The sequence below is a fragment of the Zonotrichia albicollis genome, chromosome 36 (assembly GCF_047830755.1).
Source record: "Zonotrichia albicollis isolate bZonAlb1 chromosome 36, bZonAlb1.hap1, whole genome shotgun sequence".
Lineage (NCBI taxonomy): Eukaryota > Metazoa > Chordata > Aves > Passeriformes > Passerellidae > Zonotrichia > Zonotrichia albicollis.
Window position 1 is genome coordinate 468013 of NC_133854.1, and position 19986 is coordinate 487998.

At 63.9% G+C, this 19986-nt stretch overlaps 3 protein-coding genes across 5 annotated transcripts; 1 reads left to right on the forward strand and 2 right to left on the reverse strand.

Moving 5' to 3' along the window:
• Positions 1-2140: 2140 nt before the first annotated feature.
• Positions 2141-6339, reverse strand: LOC141726533 (uncharacterized). The gene is made up of 4 exons (XM_074531457.1): positions 6217-6339; positions 4151-4988; positions 3907-4060; positions 2141-3469 (listed from the first exon to the last, which is right to left on the reverse strand). The coding sequence occupies exons 1-4, from the start codon at positions 6337-6339 to the stop codon at positions 3244-3246; spliced, it is 1341 nt and encodes a 446-aa protein (XP_074387558.1). The 3' UTR covers positions 2141-3243.
• On the forward strand, positions 6211-13125 carry LOC141726603 (uncharacterized). 3 transcript variants are annotated; one of them, XR_012577724.1, is made up of 7 exons: positions 10128-10649; positions 10725-10820; positions 11041-11089; positions 11387-12067; positions 12148-12373; positions 12466-12575; positions 12664-13125. XR_012577724.1 is itself a non-coding variant. In XM_074531556.1 (6 exons), the coding sequence occupies exons 1-6, from the start codon at positions 6338-6340 to the stop codon at positions 11660-11662; spliced, it is 1560 nt and encodes a 519-aa protein (XP_074387657.1). In that variant the 5' UTR covers positions 6211-6337; the 3' UTR covers positions 11663-11745. The 3 variants fall into 3 exon arrangements, 1 of the variants encoding a protein (XP_074387657.1); XM_074531556.1 differs by lacking the exons at positions 12148-12373; positions 12466-12575; positions 12664-13125 and adding exons at positions 6211-6445; positions 8795-8957 and having other exon boundaries at positions 9747-10649; positions 10760-10820; positions 11387-11745; XR_012577723.1 differs by lacking the exon at positions 12148-12373 and having other exon boundaries at positions 11387-12147.
• Positions 13126-13413: 288 nt separating this feature from the next.
• Positions 13414-19934, reverse strand: MEPCE (methylphosphate capping enzyme). The gene is made up of 4 exons (XM_074531559.1): positions 18652-19934; positions 17345-17563; positions 14755-14881; positions 13414-13695 (listed from the first exon to the last, which is right to left on the reverse strand). The coding sequence occupies exons 1-4, from the start codon at positions 19852-19854 to the stop codon at positions 13643-13645; spliced, it is 1602 nt and encodes a 533-aa protein (XP_074387660.1). The 5' UTR covers positions 19855-19934; the 3' UTR covers positions 13414-13642.
• Between the last annotated feature and the right edge of the window lie 52 nt (positions 19935-19986).

Here is a 19986-nt window from a genome sequence, read left to right on the forward strand (position 1 = left end):
TGGGGGAGGGGTCGGGGGGGTCCCGATCGGCGCGCGCGGGCGGTGGGGGAGGGGCGGATGGAGATGGGGGGGGAGGGGTCGCGTCCGGCCCGGGGTGGGGGAGGGGCGGTCCCGGTTCGGTCCGCGGTCCCGGTTCGGTCCCGGTCCCGGTCTCGGTTCCGGTTCCGGTTCCGGTTCCGCTCCGGGGGTCCCGTCGGCCGCGGTGGGGGAGGGGCGGGGGGCGCGCGGCCGCCGCGGTCCCGCCGTGGGGGGAGGGGCGTGGGAAAAGCCGGGGCGGGGGGGAGGGGCGTGGGAGGGAGGGCGTGGGCGGGGGGTGGGAGGGGGGGCGGGGCTTGCGCTCTGCGCAGGCGCGGGCGGGCACAGCGCAGGCGCGGAGGGGCGGGGGGAGGGGGCGTGGGCGAGGCCCCGCCCCCAGCGCGAGTTCCCACGCACGTCCCAGCGCCCCTCCCCCACCCCCGCGCGGAACCGAGAACCGGAGAGCGGCGAAAACCGGTGAGAACCGGTACGGACCGGTATGGACCGGTATGGACCAGGATAAACCAGTATGGACCGGTATGGACCAGCATAAACCAGTATGGACCGGTATAGACCAGTGTGGACCAGTACAGAGCCCGGTATGGACCAGTATAGACCAGGATAAACCAGTATGGACCAGTATAAACCAGTATGGACCAGTTTGGACCGGTATGGACCAGTATGGATTGCTATAAACCAGTATGGACTGGTGTGGACCGGTATGGACGAGTTTGGACCAGGATAAACCAGTATGGACCAGTGTGGATTGCTATAAACGAGTATGGACCAGTATAAACCGGTATGGACCTGTGTAAACCAGTATGGACCACTATGGATCAGTATGGACTGGTACGGACCAGTATGGACCAGTGGGGACAAGCACAAACCAGTTCAGACCACTTTGGCACAGTACAGACCAGTCCAAACCAGTTCAGACCAGTGCGGATTCTCCCAAATCCCCCCGAGCACCTTGTGGGGGCTGCGGGGGAGCTCCCACTCCCATTTTTGGGGGGGGGTCTCAGTCCAATTTTGGGGTGGCCCATTTCCCTTTTTGGGGGGGTCCAAGTCCCATTTTTGGGTAGATGCCAGTTGCATTTTGGGAGGTCCCATTCCCATTTTTTTTGGGCTCCCATTCCACTTTTTGTGGAGTTCCCATTCCTATTTTTTTGGGGGTCCCATTCCCCATTTTGGGGGCTCCCATTCCCCATTTTAGGGGGTCCCATTACCCTTTTTGGGCGGTTCCATTCCCATTTTTTGGGGGCTCCCATTCCACTTTTTGGGGAGTTTCCATTCCCATTTTGGGGGGCGGTTCCATTCCCATTTTTGGGGGGTTGCATTCCCCATTTTGAGGGCTCCCATTCCCCATTTTAGGGGGTTCCATTCCCCATTTTGGGGGGTCCCATTCCCCTTTTTGGTTGGATCCCATTCCCCTTTTTGGGGGCTCCCATTCCACATTTTTGGGGGTCCCATTCCCCATTTTGGGGGTTCCCATTCCCCTTTTTGGGCTGTTCCATTCCCATTTTTGGTGGTTCCCATTCCCCTTTTTGGGTGGTTCCATTCCCATTTTGGGGGGGTTGCATTCCCCATTTTAGGGGGTTTCAATCCCCATTTTGGGGGGGTCCCATTCCCCTTTTTGGGAGGTCCCTTTCCCCCATTTTGGGGGCTCCCATTCCCATTTTAGGGGGTCCCATTCCCCATTTTGGGGGGTCCCATTCCCCATTTTGGGGGCTCCCATTCCCCTGTTTTGGGGGCTCCCATTCCCCATTTTAGGGGCTCCCATTCCCCATTTTAGGGGGCTCCCATTCCCCTTTTTGGGTGGATCCCATTCCCTATTTAGGGGGTCCCCATTCCCCTTTTCGGGAGCTCCTATTCCCCATTTTGGGGGTCCTATTCCCCATTTTAGGGGCTCCCATTCCCCATTTTTGGGGGGTCCCATTCCCCTTTTTAGGGGCTCCCATTCCCCATTTTGGGAGCTCCCATTCCCCATTTTTGGGGGCTCCCATTCCCCATTTTAGGGGGTCCCATTCCCCATTTGGGGGGGTCCCCATTCCCCATTTGGGGGCTCCCATTCCCCATTTTGGGGGTCCCATTCCCCTTTTTGGACCGCTCTCCCCCACAGCCGCCCTTCCAGCTGCATCTCTCTTTAATAGTGCACAGAACCACGTTACAAAACCGCCCCCCCCCCCGTCCCCACGACCCCCCCCCCAAACTGGGGCCCCCCCCGGACCCCCGCGGGGACGAAGGCAATTCTGGTAATGGGGGGCAAAGGGGGGGGGAGGGGGATGAGGCACAGAGGGCCTGGGGGGGGGGTCCCAGGAAAGGGTCCTTTGGTGGCCCCCCCCCCCCAAAATCCCAGAGGAGATCCCCCCTCCCCATTCACACACCCCCCCCCTCCCCATATTGGGGCCCCCCCCCCCCCGCTCTCCAGCACCCCCGACCCCCCCCCCAGGGCCGCACTGCGGACCCCCTGCCCGGCCCCCCCCCGATCGCTGCACCCCCATAAATACCCCCCCATAAATACATTGCAAAGCAGTTACAGCACCCTCCCCTTTTTGGGGTGACCCCCCCCCCCTTTTACAGCAGGGACCCCCTCGGCTCGCAGGGGGGGCGGGGGGGGGGCTGCCCCCCGATTTTGGGGCCCCGCAATGGGGTGGGGGGGGGAGGTTTAACTTTTACCCCACTTTTTTTTGTGTCCCCCCCCATTCTCCTTTGAGGGGGGGGGGCGCGGGGGTCTCCATCCTCCCCCCGTTGTGTTCGGAGCGCCCCCCCCCCCATTATTTCCGTGGGGAGGGGTCTCCGTATCCCATAAATACCCCCCCGATCCTCCCCTAACCCGGCCCAGCCGTGTCGCCCCCCCCCTCTCCCTTTCCCCACTTTTAGCCCCCCCCCCACATTTTATCCTAACCCACGAGTGATTTTGGGGAGGGGGGGCGGTGGGGGGGGGGGCCCGGCTTTGGGGTGCTCCAGGCACCCCGGGGTGCGGGTGCGGGGTGGGGGAGGGGTCAGATGGCGGTGTCCCAGAGCACGGCGTGGGGCCGGCGGGCCGGGGGCGTGCCGGGGGGGGGAGGGGGCGGTGGCGGGGGGAGGGGGAGGGGGCGGGGGGCGGGCGGGGGGCGGAGCCGGCACGGGGGGCAGCGGGGGGGGGGGCGCTCTCCTGCCGGCACAGCCCCGCGCGCTCCCGCCCGCCGCGCGCCTTGATCTCGGTGCACACGCAGCGCTTGCGCTCGATCACCTCCTGCAGCTGCCCGTCCCGGGGCCGGGGGGCGACGGGCAGCGAGGAGACCCCCGAGGAGACCCCCGAGGAGCCCCCCCCCGCTTCCGCTGTGCCCGGGGAGACCCCCGGAGAGCGGCCGCGAGGGGGGGGGCGCGCCCCGCGGGAACGGGGAGGGGGCTCCGGCCTGGCGGACCCCCGAGGTGGAGGCGGAGCGGCCCAGGCGGGGACCCCCGGGGAGCTCTGCGGGAGGGGAGGGGAGGGGGCGTCAGGGGGGGCAAAGGGGTCACCGACGGTGTCACCCCCCCCCCCCCAGTGTCACCCCCTGACCCTCGGTGCACCCCTCCCTCCCCAACACCAGCTGTGTCTTCCCTGTCCTCCCCTGTGCCTCAGTTTCCCCGCAGGTGTGTCCCCCCCACCCCATTCCCAGGTGTGTCCCCCCCCGTTCCCAGCTGTGTCCCCCCCCATTCCCAGGTGTCCCCCCCCCCACCCATATCAGGTGTGTCCCCCCCATTCCCAAGTGTCCCCCCCCCTCATTCCCATCTGTGTCCCCCCATTCCCAGGTGTCCCCCCCCCCCCATATCAGGTGTGCCCCCCCCCCCCCGTTCCCAGGTGTGTCCCCCCCCCCCCGTTCCCAGGTGTGTCCCCCCCCCCCCATATCAGGTGTGTCCCGCACGTACCCGAGGCTCTCCCGCAGGCCGGGAAGGTCTGGCAGGGCAGGGGGGGGTCCCGGCCGCCCCCGCGGCCCCTCCGCCCTCACCGGGATCCCCGAGGGGGGCGGGGCCGACCCTGACCCCGCCCCCGCCCGCTCCTCCCGGGGGGGCTCCGGCGCCTCTGCCAAAGGGGGGGGGGAAGGGGAGGGTCAGTCCCGCCCACAGGGCGTGGCCCAGCAGCAAGCCCCCGCCCACACAGGCTGTCACTCACTCTCGGTCTCCTTCCCGCGCCGGGCGGAGGCTCCGCCCCCACGGCGAAGGGGCGGCTCCTCCTCGCGGGACAGGGCGGGGCCTGCCGAGGCCACGCCCCCGCGCAGGCTCTCGTAGGCGGGCGGGCGTTTCCCAGGGGGCGGAGCTTCGGCGGAGGGTGGGAGGGGCAGCGGGCCGAGCCCCGCCCCCCCGCGCTCGCGCCCCGCCCCTCCCGGCGCGTGGTGCGGGGGGGAGAGGCGTGGAGTGGCTGCGCGCGCGGGCGGGGGGCGGGGCCTCGCGGCGCGAGGGGAGGGGCAGGCGCGAGGCGCCCTCGGGGGGCGGGGCCAGCGGGGGTGGGCGGGGCGGCAGCAAGTTGGGGAAAGGAGGCGGGATGGGGGCGGGGGCCGGAGACTGGGGCGTGGCCGATGAAAGGGGCGCGGCCGGCGTGAGAGGCGTGTCCGGAGAAAGGGGCGTGTCCCGCGTAATGGGCGTGGCCGGAGTGCAGCGCGGGGCCGCCGAAAGGGGCGTGGGGCGGGGCGTGTCCGTAGGAGGGGGCGTGTCCCGCGAAAGGGGCGTGTCCTGGGGCCGGCCCCTCCCCCGCGGGCAGGGGGCAGCTCATCTCCTCGTAGATGGCCTCGGGCTCCTCGGGGGGCGGGGCCGCGCCCCCCCGCGCGTCGCCCACCATCTCGATGTACACGGGCTCCTCCGGCTCGGCCGCGGCCGCGCCCGCCGACAGCCGGGTCTGGGGGCTGCGCGACGGGCTTCAGGGGGGGCGTCTGGCGCACGCAGCCCCCGCGGGGGGCGCCTGGCGGGGGGCGGGTCAGGGCTGGGACCCCCTCCCCAGATTCCCTGTATCCCCTCTGTGCCACCCAAAAATCCCCAGAACCCCCTCCCCAAATTCCCCTTTGTGTCCCCTAATCCTCCCCAGGACCCCCTCTGTGCTTGCCCCCCAAAGTCCCCTTTGTGTCCCCTAAACCTCTCCGTGCCCCCTCCCCAAATTCCCCTTTGTGTCCCCTAAACCTCCCGGGACCCCCTCCCCAAATTCCCCTCTGTACCCCCCAAACCTCCCGGGACCCCCTCTGTGCTTGCCCCCCAAAGTCCCCTTTGTGTTCTCTAAACCTCCCCAGGACCCCCTCCCCAAATTCCCCTTTGTGTTCCCTAAACCTCCCCAGGACCCCCTCCCCCAATTCCTTATACCGCCTCCGTGCCGCCCAAACCTGCCCGGGACCCCCTCCCCAAATTCCCCTCTGTGCCACCCAGGCCTGCCCGGGACCCCCTCCCCAAATTCCCCTTTGTGCCCCCCAAACTGCCCGGGACCCCCTCCCCAAATTCCTTATACCGCCTTTGTGCCACCCAAACCTGCCCGGGACCCCCTCCCCAAATTCCCCTTTGTGCCGCCCAAACCTGCCCGGGACCCCCTCCCCAAATTCCCCTCTGTACCACCCAAACCTCCCCAGGACCCTCTGTGTGCCTGCCCCCCAAATTCCCCTTTGTGTCCCCTAAACCTCCCCAGGACCCCCCTCCCCAAATTCCCCTTTGTGTCCCCTAATCCTCCCCAGGACCCCCTCTGTGCTTGCCCCCCAAATTCCCCTTTGTGTCCTCTAAACCTCCCCGGGACCCCCTCCCCAAATTCCCCTCTGCACCACCCAAACCTCCCCAAGACCCCCTCCATGCCCCCCTCCCCAAATTTCCCTCCGAACCACCCAAACCTCCCCAGGACCCCCTCCTCAAATTCCCCTTTGTGCCGCCCAAACCTCCCCGGGACCCCCTCCCCAAATTCCCCTTTGTGTCCTCTAAACCTCCCCAGGACCCCCTCCCCAAATTCCCCTTTGTGCCACCCAAACCTCCCCAAGACCCCATCCCCAAATTCCCCTCTGTGTCCCCTAAACCTCCCCAAGACCCCCTACCCAAAATCCCCTCTGTGCCGCCCAATCCTCCCCAGGACCCCCTCCGTGCCCCCTCCCCAAATTCCCCTCCGTGCCCCCAAACCTCCCCAGGACCCCCTCCCTGCCCTCCCCACCGCCCCGAGCCCCCCCTCGCTCGCCCCCAGCCCCAATTCCCGGGGTCCCCCCCCCCTCCCTCACTCACCCCCTCTCTGGCGGGCGGCGCCTCGAGGCCCCGCCCCTCGTGGGGGCCGGGGCGGGGTGCCGGGGGTCGCGGGGGGGGCTCGGGGAGCCCCACGGCGTGGCAGGACAGCGAGCGGGGCGCCATGCCGGGGGCGCAGGGCCGGGGGCCGCGCTCCTGCGGCGCCGGCAGCGTCAGGAACCCCACGCGCAGGGGGCGCCGCAGAGACCCCCCCTCGCGCGCCTTGGGCACCCTGCCGGGGGGAGGGAGGGGGCGTCAGGGGCACCCCGAGACCCCCGGGATCGTGGGGTGGGAGGGGGGGGGGGGATTGGGGGCCCATTCCCCTGTTTGGGGGGCCCATTCGCCTTTTTGAGGGTTCCATTCCCGTTTTTGGGGGGGTGCCATTCCCCTTTTTGGGGGGTCCCATTCCCCTTTTGGGGGGTTCCATTCCCCTTCTTGGGTGGATCCCACTTCCTTTTTTTGGGGGGTTCCATTCCCCTTTTGGGGGAGTGCCATTCTCCTTTTTGGGGGTCCCATTCTTTTGGGGGGGTCCCCATTCCCCTTTTTGGGGATCCCATTCCCCTTTTTGGATGGTTCCATTCTTTTTTTGGGGGCCCCCATTCCCCTTTTTTCGTGGGTCCCACTTCCTTTTTTGGGGCCCCCATTCCCCTTTTTGGGGGGGTGCCATTCCCCTTTTTGGGGGTCCCATTCCCCTTTTTGGGGGTCCCATTCTCCTTTTGGGGGGTCCCATTCCCCTGTTTGGGGGGCCTATTCTCCTTTTTCGGGGCCCCCATTCCCCTTTTTGGGGGTCTCATTCTCCTTTTAGGGGATCCCATTCCCCTTTTTGCAGGGGTTCCATTCCCCTTTTTCCGGGCCCCCTTTCCCCTTTTTAGGTGGATCCCATTCCCCTTTCTGGGGGGCTTCCGTTCCCCTTTTTGGGCGGATCCCACTTCCTTTTTTTGGGGGGTGCCATTCCCCTTTTTGGGTGGGTCCCATTCCTCTTTTTGGGGGTCCCATTCTCCTTTTTCAGGGCCCCCATTCCCCTGTTTGGGGGTCCCATTCTCCTTTTTCGGCGTCCCCATTCCCCTTTTTGGGGGTCCCATTCCCCTTTTTTGGTGGGTCCCATTCTCCTTTTTGGGGGTCTCATTCTCCTTTTAGGGGATCCCATTCCCCTTTTTGGGGGTCCCATTCTTCTTTTTGGGGGGGTTCCATTCCCCTTTTTCCGGGCCCCTTTTCCCCTTTTTAGGTGGATCCCATTCCCCTTTTTTGGTGGGTCCCATTCCCCCTTTTTGGGGAGGTGCCATTCCCCTTTTTGGGGGTCCCATTCTCCTTTTTGGGGGTCTCATTCTCCTTTTAGGGGATCCCATTCCCACTTTTGGGGGGGCTCCATTCCCCTTTTTCCGGGCCCCCTTTCCCCCTTTTTAGGTGGATCCCATTCCCCTTTTTGGGTGGATCCCACTTCCTTTTTTTGGGGGGTTCCATTCCCCTTTTGGGGGGTCCCATTCCCCTTCTTGGGGAGGTCCCATTCTCCTTTTGGAGGGTTCCATTCTCATTTTTGGGGGTCCCATTCTTTTGGGGGGTTCCCATTCCCCTTCTTGGGGATCCCATTCCCCTTTTTGGGTGGTTCCATTCTTTTTTTGGGGGGTCCCATTCCCCTTTTTGGGGGATCTCATTCGCCTTTTTAAAGAGGTTCCCATTCCCCTCTTTGGGTGGATCCCATTCCCCTTTTTGGAAAGTTCCATTCTCCTTTTTGGAGGGTTCCATTCTCCTTTTTGGGGGGGTTCCATTCCCCTTTTCCGGGGCCCCCTTTCCCCTTTTTGGGGGCTTCCATTCCCCTTCCTGGGTGAATCCCACTCCCCTTTATGGGGGATTCCATTCCAACTTTGGGGGTGCAAGGGGAGAAGGGGAAAGGGTTCCCGGTTCATTTGGGGCTTTTTGGGGAATTCTGAGGGGCTCCGTGACCTCTCAGGGTGGTCCTGAGGGATCCCAGGGTCCCCCAAGAGTGGTCCAGGGCCATCAATGTCCCCCAAGGGTGGTCCTGGGGCTCCCAGTGTCCCCCAAGGGTGGTCCAGGGTGGTCCCAGGCGCTCCCAGGGTCCCATAAGGGTGGTCCCAGGTAATTTTGGGGACCAGTGTCCCCCAAGAATGGTCTCAGGGGCTCTAAGGGTCCCCTGATGGTGGTTCAGGGTGGTCCCAGGGACTCCCAGGGTCCCCTCAGGGTGGTCCCAGGGGCTCCCAGGGTCCCATAAGGGTGGTCCCGGGTGGTTTTGGGCAACCAGTGTCCCCCAAGAATGATCTCAGGGGCTCTAAGGGTCCCCTGATGGTGGTTCAGGGTGGTCCCAGGGACACCCAGTGTCCCCCAAGGGTGGTCCTGGGGCTCCCAGTGTCCCTTGAGTGGTGCCAGGGTGGTCCTGGGACTCCTAGGGTGCCATAAGGGTGGTCCCAGAGGTTCCCATTGTCCCCCAAGGGTGCTCCTGGGGCCCCCATTGTCGCATACGGGTGGTCCCAGGGGTGCTGCCTTTCCCGCAGTGCAGCCCTGGGGTGTTTCAGTGTCCCCCCCATGTCCCCCCCCGTGTCCCCCCGTGTCCCCCCGTGTCGCTGACCCCTTCCTGGGCTCCTCCTCGCGGGGGCGCCACTCGTTGCGGCCCTTGCGCTGCAGGAGGCTCATGGCGGCCGCGGGGGGGCGCTCCTCGCCCAGGCGCAGCAGGGCGGGCGGCGGCGGCGGCGGCGAGCTCCGACCGCGGGGGGGCGCTCATGGCTGGGGGGCTGCGGGGCGGGGCTTCAGCGCGGGCCCCGCCCCCCCCCGGGCTCGGAGCGGGCCCCGCCCACTCCCGGGGTCCTCCCATGACCCCCTCCCAAAACCACCAGGACCCCTCCCCAAAGCCTTCAGCGCCACCAGGACCCCCTCCTCAAATCCCTCAGCCCACCCAGGAACCCCTCCGCAAATCCCTCAGCCCACCCAGGACCCCCTCCCCAAATCCCTCAGCCCACCAAGATCCCCCTCCCCAGACCCCCAAACGCCCCAGCCTCCTCAGGACCCCCTCCCCAAACCCCTCAGGATCCTCAGGACCCCCTCCCCAGTCCCCTCAGGACCCCCTCCCATGCCCGGGGTACCGGCGCCCCCAAAGCCCGAGACCCCCTTGGAGCTCGGCTCCCAAAGCCCCAGACTCCCCAAGACCCCCAACCCAAATCCCCGAAGACCCCTCCCCACCCAGGCCCCGGGTCTCTCTGCCCTCCCCTCCCCCCTATGGGACCCCCCGCCCGCCGGGTCTCCCAACCCCACCCCGACTCCTCCTCGGTGATACCGGGGTACCCGAGCCCCCCGCACGCCCGCGGACCCCCGGCCCCTCCTCGGTGATACCGGGGTACCCCGAGCCCCCCGCACGCCCGCGGACCCCCGGCCCCTCCGCTCCCACCGGCGCTGGGGACCCTCCCCAGCTCCCCCCACCCCTCACGACCGCCCAAATCACCCCCAACCCGGGGGTCTCCCCTCGCCCCACCCGGCCCCCGGGGTTCCTCTGTCCCCCCCGTCCCCGCGCCCCCCCTCCCCGTTACCTGTCGCTCTCTCCGGGATCCCACGGTTGTGGGGGGGGGGGAATCCACCGCCGCACCCCCCCCCCCACCGCCGGCAGCACGGCCGGGCCCGGGGGGGGCCGGGGGGCTCACGACGGGGGGCGTTGGCCCATGGCGGGGGGGGTCTAGCGGCCTGCGGGGGAGGGGCAGCGGGTGGTCACCGGGCGCGGGAGGGGCTCCGGGCCCACCCCCACCCCTCCCCTCCGCCCTCACCGGCCGCTCCCGCCTCCCGCTCGCGCCGCTCCATTGGCGCTGACGCAGCGTCCGGGACGCGCCGCCGCCGCGAGGGCGCCCCCCTGGCGGCGCGGAGGGCCCGCGGCGCGGCGGGAGATCACGTGGTTCGAGGGTATGTCCTAAGATGGGCGGGGCTTTCCGCGAATGGGGCGCGGCTTGGGGAGGGGCGCGCCTTACAGCGCCGCCTTAAAGCGCAACATCACTTCCGGTTCCCACTTCCGGGTGCTGCCGCCGCCACCGCCGCTGCCGCCGCCGGTAACGGCTCCGGGCCGGCCCCGCCATGTTCCTCCTCCTCCTCCCGCCGCCGCCGCCCCCATGAGCCGCAAGAAGAGCGGCTTCGCCATCACCAGCGTCCGCGGCGGCAGCGGGAGCGCGGCCGGCGATGCCTCGGGCGCCGCCGCCGGTTCCGCGCCTTCCTCGTCCGGCAGCCCCAGCGGGTCCCGGTTCCGCCTCGTTCGTTTGCTGTCGCCGGGGGAGGTGCTGCGGCGGGGCCGGTGGCTGTGCCGCGATTTCTACGAGCGGGACGCGTCCCCGCGGGGCGGCGGCGGCGTTGGCGGCGGGAGGGTCCCGGTGTCGCTGGACGCCCCCCGGGCCGTGCCCGCCCCCCACCAGCCCCGCTCCCTCGGGGCCTTCGCGCAGCTCGTGCAGCAGGTGAGGTGGGCGGGGTCTCCATGGGGGGCGGGGCTACTGTAACCACGCCCTCAACACCCCTTTGTTTGTTTACAGGCGCTGCCCCCCAAACCCCCCCTCGCCACGCCCAGGGGGCGGAGCCGAGCTCAGCGCGCGCCTGGGATTGGCTGGCGAGGAGAGCGAGGACGAGGGGTAAGGGCGGAACTTCCGGTCTGGGCGGGGCGGGGGGAGAGAGGAGGCGGGGCTTGGCAGGTGCGAGGGAGGGGCGCGAGTTCCCCTCCCCCAACCCCCCCCAAAAAAAGGGGAAGGTAAAAAAGGTGGGGGAGGGGAGGGGGGAGCTGTGCCCTTCCCCCACCCACCGTGTCCGTCTGTCCATCTCTGTCTGTCTGTGCGACCCCGGCCTCGTCCCCAGCGCCGGCAGCGGCGTCACCGCCATCGACAACAAGATCGAGAGAGCCATGGTGAGAAAATGGCGGGGAGGGTCCTGGAAGGGAGGAAATGGGGGGGGAACCAGGGTCCTGGAAGGGAGATGAGAGAGGGGATGTGGGTCCTGGAAGGAAGGAGATTGGGGACTGGGGTCCTGGAAGGGAAGAGTTGGGAGTCTGGGGGTCCTGGAAGGGAGATGCGAGGGGGGATGGAGGTCCTGAAAGGGAGGAGTCGGACGGTTTGGTCACCTGAAGAGGAAGTGTGAGGGGGTTCAGGGTCCTGGAAGGGAGGAGTCTGGGGGTCTTTGGGGGGTCTCTGACGGTGCCCCCCAGGACCTGGTGAAGTCGCACCTGCTGCTGGCCGTGCGGGAGGAGGTGGAGGCGCTGCGGGAGCAGATCCGGGAGCTGAGCGAGCGGCGGGCGGCGCTGGAGAGGGAGAACCGCCTGCTCCGAGCCCTGGCCACGCCGCAGCAGCTGGCCCGCCTGCCCCCGGGGCCGCCCCCGGGGCCCGCCCTGAGCCCGGGACATCCCGGAGAGGGGTCCCGGGAAGTTTTTGGGGGGTCCCGGGGAGGGGGCAGCGCTCGCTGTTCCGCTGCTGCTTCACTGTGAGGAAGGGACAGAGCACAGCGAGCTCTGCAGTCCTTTCTGCGCGACTTGGGGCCTTTTTTAATAAACTCGCGATTTTTACAGCACGGGGGATGCGCCGTGGTCATTTTGGGGTAAAATCGACTGAACTGGGGCGAGCGGCCGTGGCGGGGCTCGAACCCGCGGCCTCCGGGACACGGAAGGAGCCGGGCGCCATCTTGGGAAGGGCTGACCCCCTGGACGCCGCCATCTTGGGGAGGTCAGGGAGGCGCCGCCATCTTGGACCGGTCACCGTTACCGGGGGGCGTGGCCACCGGCGGAAACAGGGCGTGGCTTCCGCCGCCATGAGGCCGCGCGCGCTCCCGCCGCCGCCGCCGCCGCCCGGGGGGATCCTGAGGCGGGGGGGACGCGGGGGGGGGCCACCGGCAGGTGGGGGAGGGGGAACGGGACACCCCCAACCGGCAGGGGGGGGCTCCGGGACCCCAATTCTCCCCTCGCGCCGTTCCCAGGTGCGGTTCGCGCCCACCCCGGCTGAGGAGGATGATGATGATGAGGAGGAGGATGAGGAGGATGAAGCAGCCGGGGCTCCGTCCCTGGCCACGCCCACCCCGCACAGCACCCGCGCCGGTCCCGGTGGGGCCACCCCGGTTCCGTTCGACGCGCCCCGAGCGGCGGCCGCGCTCCTGGGCAGCTCGTGGGCCGCGCGCTCGGCGCTGGGCGGGGCGGCGGCCGCCGGTAACCGCGGGACGGGGGATTAACGGGAGGACCGGGGGGGGGGGGGTGTCACCGGTGAGTCCCGGTTTAACCGGACCCCCCCCCGGTTCCAGCCATGAACGTGCCGACGGCCCAGCGCCTGTTCCGCGGGCTCGTCAGCCTGGCCGTGCCGCCGCCGGTACCGGGGCCGCGCAGGGGGGTCCCGCCCGCGCCCCCTCCGCAGGTGAGACCCCCCCCCCAAAATCGATCCCCGGTGCCCCCCCCGGTACCGGCGGTGCCCCCAATGTGTCCTTTCCCCCCCCCCCCCTCAGGTACCGGGGCCGTGCCTCGCCGTGCTGGCGGGGGGCGTGGCCAACGCCGGAGGGGCGGGGCCGTGCCTTCCCCCCCCCGCGCCCCCCGAGCCCCCCCGGGCCCGCCCGCGCCCCCCCCGGAGCCGCGTTCGCCATGTACCGGAAACGGCTGCAGTGGGGAGGGGGATAACGGGGAGAGACCCTCCCCAAATTCCCGCTTTTTCACCCCAAAAAAACCCTTTTACTGCCCCCAAATTCATTTTTTTATCCCCAATTTCCCTCCCCCCCCCAATTCCCCCTTTTCCCCCTAAAAAATCCCCATTTTCCACCCCGTCCAAATCCGCTTTTTCCACCCCAAATCCCCCTTTTCTCACCCAAACTCCTCTTTTTTATCCCCCAAATCCCCTTTTTCCCCTCAAAATCCCTATTTCCCCTCCTCAAATCCCCCTTTTCCTCCCAAAATAATAAATTTGTTATTTTTGATGGTCTGTGTGTCCCTGTGACCCCACCAAATCCCCCTTTCCCACTCCCCAAACCCCCTTTTTCTACCTCAAAACCCGTTTTTTTACCCCAAATTCCTTCCCACGCCCCCCCAAAACATTTTGTTATTTTTGAAGGGTTTTGTGACCGCTTTTCTCCCCAAAATCCCTTTATTTCCCCAAAATAACAAACCCGTTAATTTTGAAGTTCCCCGTGGCCCCGCCCACCTGTGCTGACCAATCACCTTTTATATCCGAGGCCCCGCCCAAAGAATGACCCCGCGCCCAGCGCTGACCAATCACCTCCTTTATTCGGGGCCCCGCCCCCCGCTCGGAGCAAACCACGGCAAACGCCCGGGGGGGGAAGGGGGAGGGAACACCCCAAAATGCGGGGGGAGGGGGGGCGCGCGGCCCCTCTCCCCATTTGGCAGCCGGGGAGGGGGGGAGGGGAGCGGCCCCCCCCGCCCCTCCCCCACCCGGGGGGCTCAGGGGGCGTGGCCTCGGCCCCCACCCGGGGGGGCTCAGGGGGCGTGGCCTCGGCCCTTGTGGAACAGGTAAATCGGCCGCTGGAAACCTGGGGGGGAGAGAGAGGGAAAATTGGGGAGGGGGCACAGAACTCACAGCCCACCCTCACACTGGGACCCCAAAATAATGCTAAAATACAGTAAAAAAACTAAAATCCCAAAAAAAATCAAGAAAAAATTCCTAAATATACCATAAAAAGTGTTAAAAGGGCTCCATAAATATCTTACTTTAAAAAACCCTAAAAACTTCCTAAAATTTTAATAAACCCTAAAAATCCTCAAAGAACAAAGTTGTTCACTTACACTCAGCAGTCCTAAAAAATCCCTAAAAATTTTTAAACAGTCCTAAAAATCCCCAATTCAAAAAAAATGGAATTTTTAATACTTATATTATTATAATAAGTATTATTATTATTAAAATAGTATTATTAAGTATCATTATAATTATATATGTTATGTTAATTATATATATTATATTAATATTGTGCACTATTTTAATGCTATAATTATTGGTATAATAAATATTATTATAATAGCATTGTTATAATACTAATTATATTAAAATAATTAAAAATTTTAGTAAAATTTTTAATACTTAATAACTCTTAATTAATTCTTACAAATTTTAAGTAATACTTAATAGACTCAATATTAAGCTATATATATAACACATATATGTAATTGCATATATTTATATAATATATATAAAATAAAATATAATATCTAATATGTTTTATGACATATATGCTTTATGATATATATATCTATATATATTATATATAATGCAACACATAATAATAATAATATATATACACCCTTAGTAATAATATACTTTTAATAATAATTAATATATCCTTAATAATAAGGATTTTTTTATTATTATTATTATTAAGATACCCTTAAAAAAACCCTTTAAAAGCCCAGAAAACACCCTAAAAAATTCCAAAAATTCAGAAAATACCTAAAAAAACCTCCAAAAATTCAAAAAAATGCCCTAAAAACCCTCCAAAAATTCAGAAAATCCCTAAAAAAATCACTAAAAAACCCCCAAAAACGCCGTTTTTGCGGCCCGGGGCTGGGGATTTTTGGGGGGATTTTGGGGGTCCCACCTTTGGAGCTGTGCTGGGGGGTCCCCAGCAGCTCGCAGCGCTCGAAGCCCACCTCGGGCGAGGTCAGGTACGCCGGGAACTGCTCGGGACGCAGCCGGATGCGCTGGTAGTTCCGGTACGTCGTCTCCTGCGGGGGAAACGGGTGAGAAAAACACAAAAAAATAGAAATTAAACCCCAAAAATAAATATATCCCACACTAAATAACGTACATGGTGTCCTGGGGGAAAGGGGGTGAGAAAAACACAAAAATATAGAGATTTACCCCAGAAATAAATATATCCCACACTAAATAACCTACGTTGTCTCCTGCGGTGGGAAAGGGGTGAGAAAAACACAAAAAAATAGAGATTTACCCCAAAAATAAATATATCCACACTAAATAACCTACATTGTCTCCTGTGGGGGGAAAGGGGTGAGAAAAACACAAAAAAATAGAGATTTACCCCCCAAAAATAAATATATCCACACTAAATAACGTACATGGTGTCCAGGGGGAAAAAAAGGGGTGAGAAAAACACAAAAAAATAGAAATTAAACCCCAAAAATAAATATATCCACACTAAATAACCTATGTCATCTCCTGCGGGGGGAAAGGGGTGAGAAAAACACAAAAAAAATAGAGATTTACCCCCAAAAATAAATATATCCACACTAAATAATGTACATGGTGTCCTGGGGGGGAAACGGGTGAGAAAAACACAAAAAAATAGAGATTTACCCCAAAAAATAAATATATCCCACACTAAATAACCTACATGGTGGCCGGGGGGGAAAGGGGAGAGAAAAACACAAAAAAATAGAGATTTACCCCCAAAAAATAAATATATCCACACTAAATAAACAACATTGTCTCCTGCGGGGGGAAACGGGTGAGAAAAACACAAAAAAATAGAGATTTACCCCCAAAATAAATATATCCACACTAAATAACCCACATTGTCTCCTGGGGGGGAAACGGGTGAGAAAAACACAAAAAAATAGAGATTTACCCCAAAAATAAATATATCCATACTAAATAACCTACATTGTCTCCTGGGGGGGGAAAGGGGTGAGAAAACCCAAAAAAATAGAGATTTACCCCAAAAATAAATATATCCACACTAAATAACCCACATTGTCTCCTGCGGGGGGTAAGGGGTGAGAAAAACACAAAAATATAGAGATTTACCCCAAAAATAGAGATATCCCACCCAAAAAACACCCCCGTCCTGTTCTGGGGGGCTAAAAGGGGTCAGGACCCCCCTGGGACCCCCAAAACCCAGAGACTGACCCCCGATCCTGCCCCACTGAGGGCACAGAAGCCCCCAGACCCATTTATAGCCCCCAGGGACTCCCCCAGACCCCTTTAGGACCCCTCAATGACCCCCCCCAAATCCCTCTATAACCCCCCAGACCCCTTCATAACCCCCCAATGACTCCCCCAGACCCATTTATAACCACCCAAAGCCCTCAGTGACACCCCCAGACCCCACATTAACCCCCCAAAGCCCACATTCACCCCTCAGTGACGCCCCCAGACCCCACATTAACCCCACATTAACCCCCCAAAGCCCACATTAACCCCTCAGTGACACCCCCAGACTCACGGTGAGCCCCTTGCGCTTGCGGTACAGCAGCAGGAGCCCCCCAAACCCCACATTCACCCCTCAGCGACGCCCCCAGACCCCTCAGTGACGCCCCCAGACCCCACATTAACCCCCCAAAGCCCACATTACCCCCTCTGTAACCCCCCAAACCCTGCCCAGAGCCCCCCAAACCCTACCCAAACCCCCCATTAACCCCTCAGTGACGCCCCCAGACCCCCCAATAACGCCCCCAGACTCACGGTGAGCCCCTTGCGCTTGCAGTACAGCAGCAGGAGCCCCCCAAACCCTGCCCAGAGCCCCCCAAACTCCACATTCACCCCTCAGCGACACCCCCAGACCCCCCAATGACGCCCCCAGACTCACGGTGAGCCCCTTGCGTTTCCGGTACGACTCCCAGGGCTGCGGCTCCAGCAGCGGGAACCCCCCAAACCCCACATTAACCCCCCAAACCCCACATTAACCCCTCAGTGACACCCCCAGACCCCTCAGCGACGCCCCCAGACTCACGGTGAGCCCCTTGCGTTTCCGGTACGACTCCCAGGGCTGCGGCTCCAGCAGCAGCAGCCCCCCAAACCCCACATTAACCCCCCCAAACCCCACATTCACCCCTCAGTGACACCCCCAGACCCCCCAATGACGCCCCCAGACTCACGGTGAGCCCCTTGCGCTTCCGGTACGACTCCCAGGGCTGCGGCTCCAGCAGCAGGAACCCCCCCAGACCCGACATTAACCCCTCAATGACCCCCCAAACCCCACATTAACCCCTCAGTGACACCCCCAGACCCCTCAGCGACGCCCCCAGACTCACGGTGAGCCCCTTGCGCTTCCGGTACGACTCCCAGGGCTGCGGCTCCAGCAGCAAGAACCCCCCAAACCCCACATTAACCCCCCAAACCCCCCATTAACCCCTCAGTGACCCCCCAAACCCCACATTAACCCCCCAAACCCCACATTAACCCCTCAGTGACACCCCCAGACCCCTCAGCGACGCCCCCAGACTCACGGTGAGCCCCTTGCGTTTCCGGTACGACTCCCAGGGCTGCGGCTCCAGCAGCAGCAGCCCCCCGGGCCGCAGGTGCCTGAAGGCCCTCCGGAAGAGCCTCTTGAGCCCCTCGTCGCCCCAGTTGAGCTGCACCCACTTGGTCAGCGACAGCAGCAGCACCACGTCGAACTCGGGGCGCTGCAGACACACGGCCTCCTCCCGCTCGGGCACGTAGTTACCCTGGGGGGCGTTGGGGGGCAATGAGGGGCTGGGGGCTGCACACTGAGGGGCTTTTGGGGGGCTGGAGATGGGATCTGAGCCTCCCTGAAGGGTTTTGGGGGTGTAGGGGCACACTGAGGGGGTTTTGGGGGGATGGAGATGGGATCTGAGCCTCCCTGAAGGGTTTTGGGGGTGTCACAGGGGGTGTAGGGGCACACTGAGGGGTTTTGGGGGGCTGGAGATGGGATCTGAGCCCCCCTGAAGGGTTTTGGGGGTGTCACAGGGGGTGTAGGGGCACACTGAGGGGGTTTTGGGGGGCTGGAGATGGAATCTGAGCCTTCCTGAAGGGTTTTGGGGGTGCCACAGGGGGTGTAGGGGCACACTGAGGGGTTTTGGGGGGCACTGAGGGGCTGGGGGCTGCACACTGAGGGGGTTTTGGGGGGCTGGAGATGGGATCTGAGCCCCCCTGAGCAGTTTTGGGGTGTTTGATAGAGTGGGGGGCAAACACTGAGACCCCCCTGAAGGGTTTTAGGGGGCGGAGGGCACACACTGAGCCCCCCTGAAGGTTTTGGGGTACCCACAGAAGGGTTTTTGGGGTGTTTGATGGGGGGGGCACACACTGAGACCCCCCTAAAGCGTTTTAGGGGGCGGGGGGCACACACTGAGACCCCCTGAAGGTTTTGGGGTACCCATAGAAGGATTTTAGGGGGCTCCTGGTGCCCCACACTACGCCCAGAGCTGCCCCATGCAGACCCCAGGATGGAACCAGGGGGTCCCACAGCACCCCCCCCCTCCCAGAGCCCACCCCAGACCCCCAAATTCCCCTGTGCCCCTTGTCACCCCACACAGCCACCCCTGCCACCGCTCTGGGCCTGCCAGGAGCCCAAAATCACCGAAAATCCACCTAAAACTGCTCTCAACCCATTCAGCCCTGTAACACCCACCAAGATCACCCCAAAACCCAACCAAAATCCTTCTCAAACTCCCCAAACCCACTGCCACCCCCTAAAACCCGAACAAAACCCTCCTAAAACCCTCACCAACCCGCCACACCGACTCACAACCCCCTCAAGCCCACCGAGACCCCCGGCCCCGCTCTCCTCGCTCACCGTGACGAACACCACGTTGTGCGGGAAGTCGGCGGCGCCGGGCCCGTCGGGCGGCAGCTGCGGGGCGGCGATGGGGCCGCGGCTGGCGCAGAGCGCGGCCGGGAATCCCTTCCTGGGCGCCCCCGCGGCCTCGCCGTCGGCGCCCAGCCCCTCGGACAGGTAGTGGCGGATGTTCTGGCGCGCCGAGCGGATCAGCCGCCCGTCAATGTCCAGCCCCACCACCCGCGCGGGCGCCCAGCGCTTGGCGATGCTCAGCGTCAGGTGCCCCACGTTGCAGCCCACGTCCAGCACCTCCTTGCCCGCGAACCACTCGGGCCGCAGCGCCCGCAGCCGCGCGTCCTCCACGTCGGGGTTGCGGTACCCGTAGTATTTGCAGTAATTCCCGTACTGGAACTTGCGCACCTGGTGCCGCGGGCGCTGCGCCGCCTTGCCGGGGGGTTTCGGCTTCTCGGTGGTGGTGGTGGTGGTGGTGGTGCTGCCGGCGGCAGGAGGAGGAGGAGGAGGGCGAGGCCCCTCGGATTTGCTGCAAGTCCGTCGGCGCTTGCGGTGCCGGCCGGGGGCGGGCAGGGCGGCGGGGCACGGCGGGGCGGTGGCGGCGGCGGAGGGTTCGGCGGGCCGGGCGGGCTCCTCGCCGGCGGTCGCGGCGGTGCTGGCGGCGGTGCCGGCGGCGGTGCTGCCCCGCTGCTGGCCGCGGTGCCGGTGCCGGCGGCGGGCGCTCTTGGCGGGCGAGGCCAGGCGCAGCCCCTCACCGGGCGCGTTCAGGCTCAGCGGGTCCGTGATGTCCCGCGGCACCAGGATCTCCACGGGGTCGCGGCCGCGCTGCGGGAGCGGCGAGGACTGCGGGGTGCGGGCGTTCAGGGCGCGGCTGACCTCCTCGTCCAGCAGGCTGTTGAGGTTGAGCGGGTCGAAGATGTTCCCGCCGAGCAGGAACTCTGAGGGCAGCACCGGGCCGCACTCCGAGGCCGCGCGGCGCCGCCGCTTCCACGCCGGCTGCTTCGCCCCGCAGCTGCTGCGCCGCTTCCCGCCGCCGCCGCCCGCGGCGCGGAGGCCATTGCGGGGCCGCGGCGGCTCGGGGGGCTCGCTCGGGGCCGCGGCGGCGGCGGGAGGAGGCGGCGGCGGCGGCGGCACCAGGAAGGCCTCAGGCGCCGCCGCCATGGCGGCCCGGCCCGCGCCTGCGCGCTGCGCCGCGCCGCCCCCGCGCATGCGCCGGCGGAGGGGGGAGCGGGGGAAGCCGCGCGCGCGGGCCCTCCGCGCCCGCCGCCTCCCGCCCGCGATGGCAGCGCCGCGGCGGCCCGCCGGGGCTTATATAGGGGAAGGGCGGGGCTCCGCGTGGGA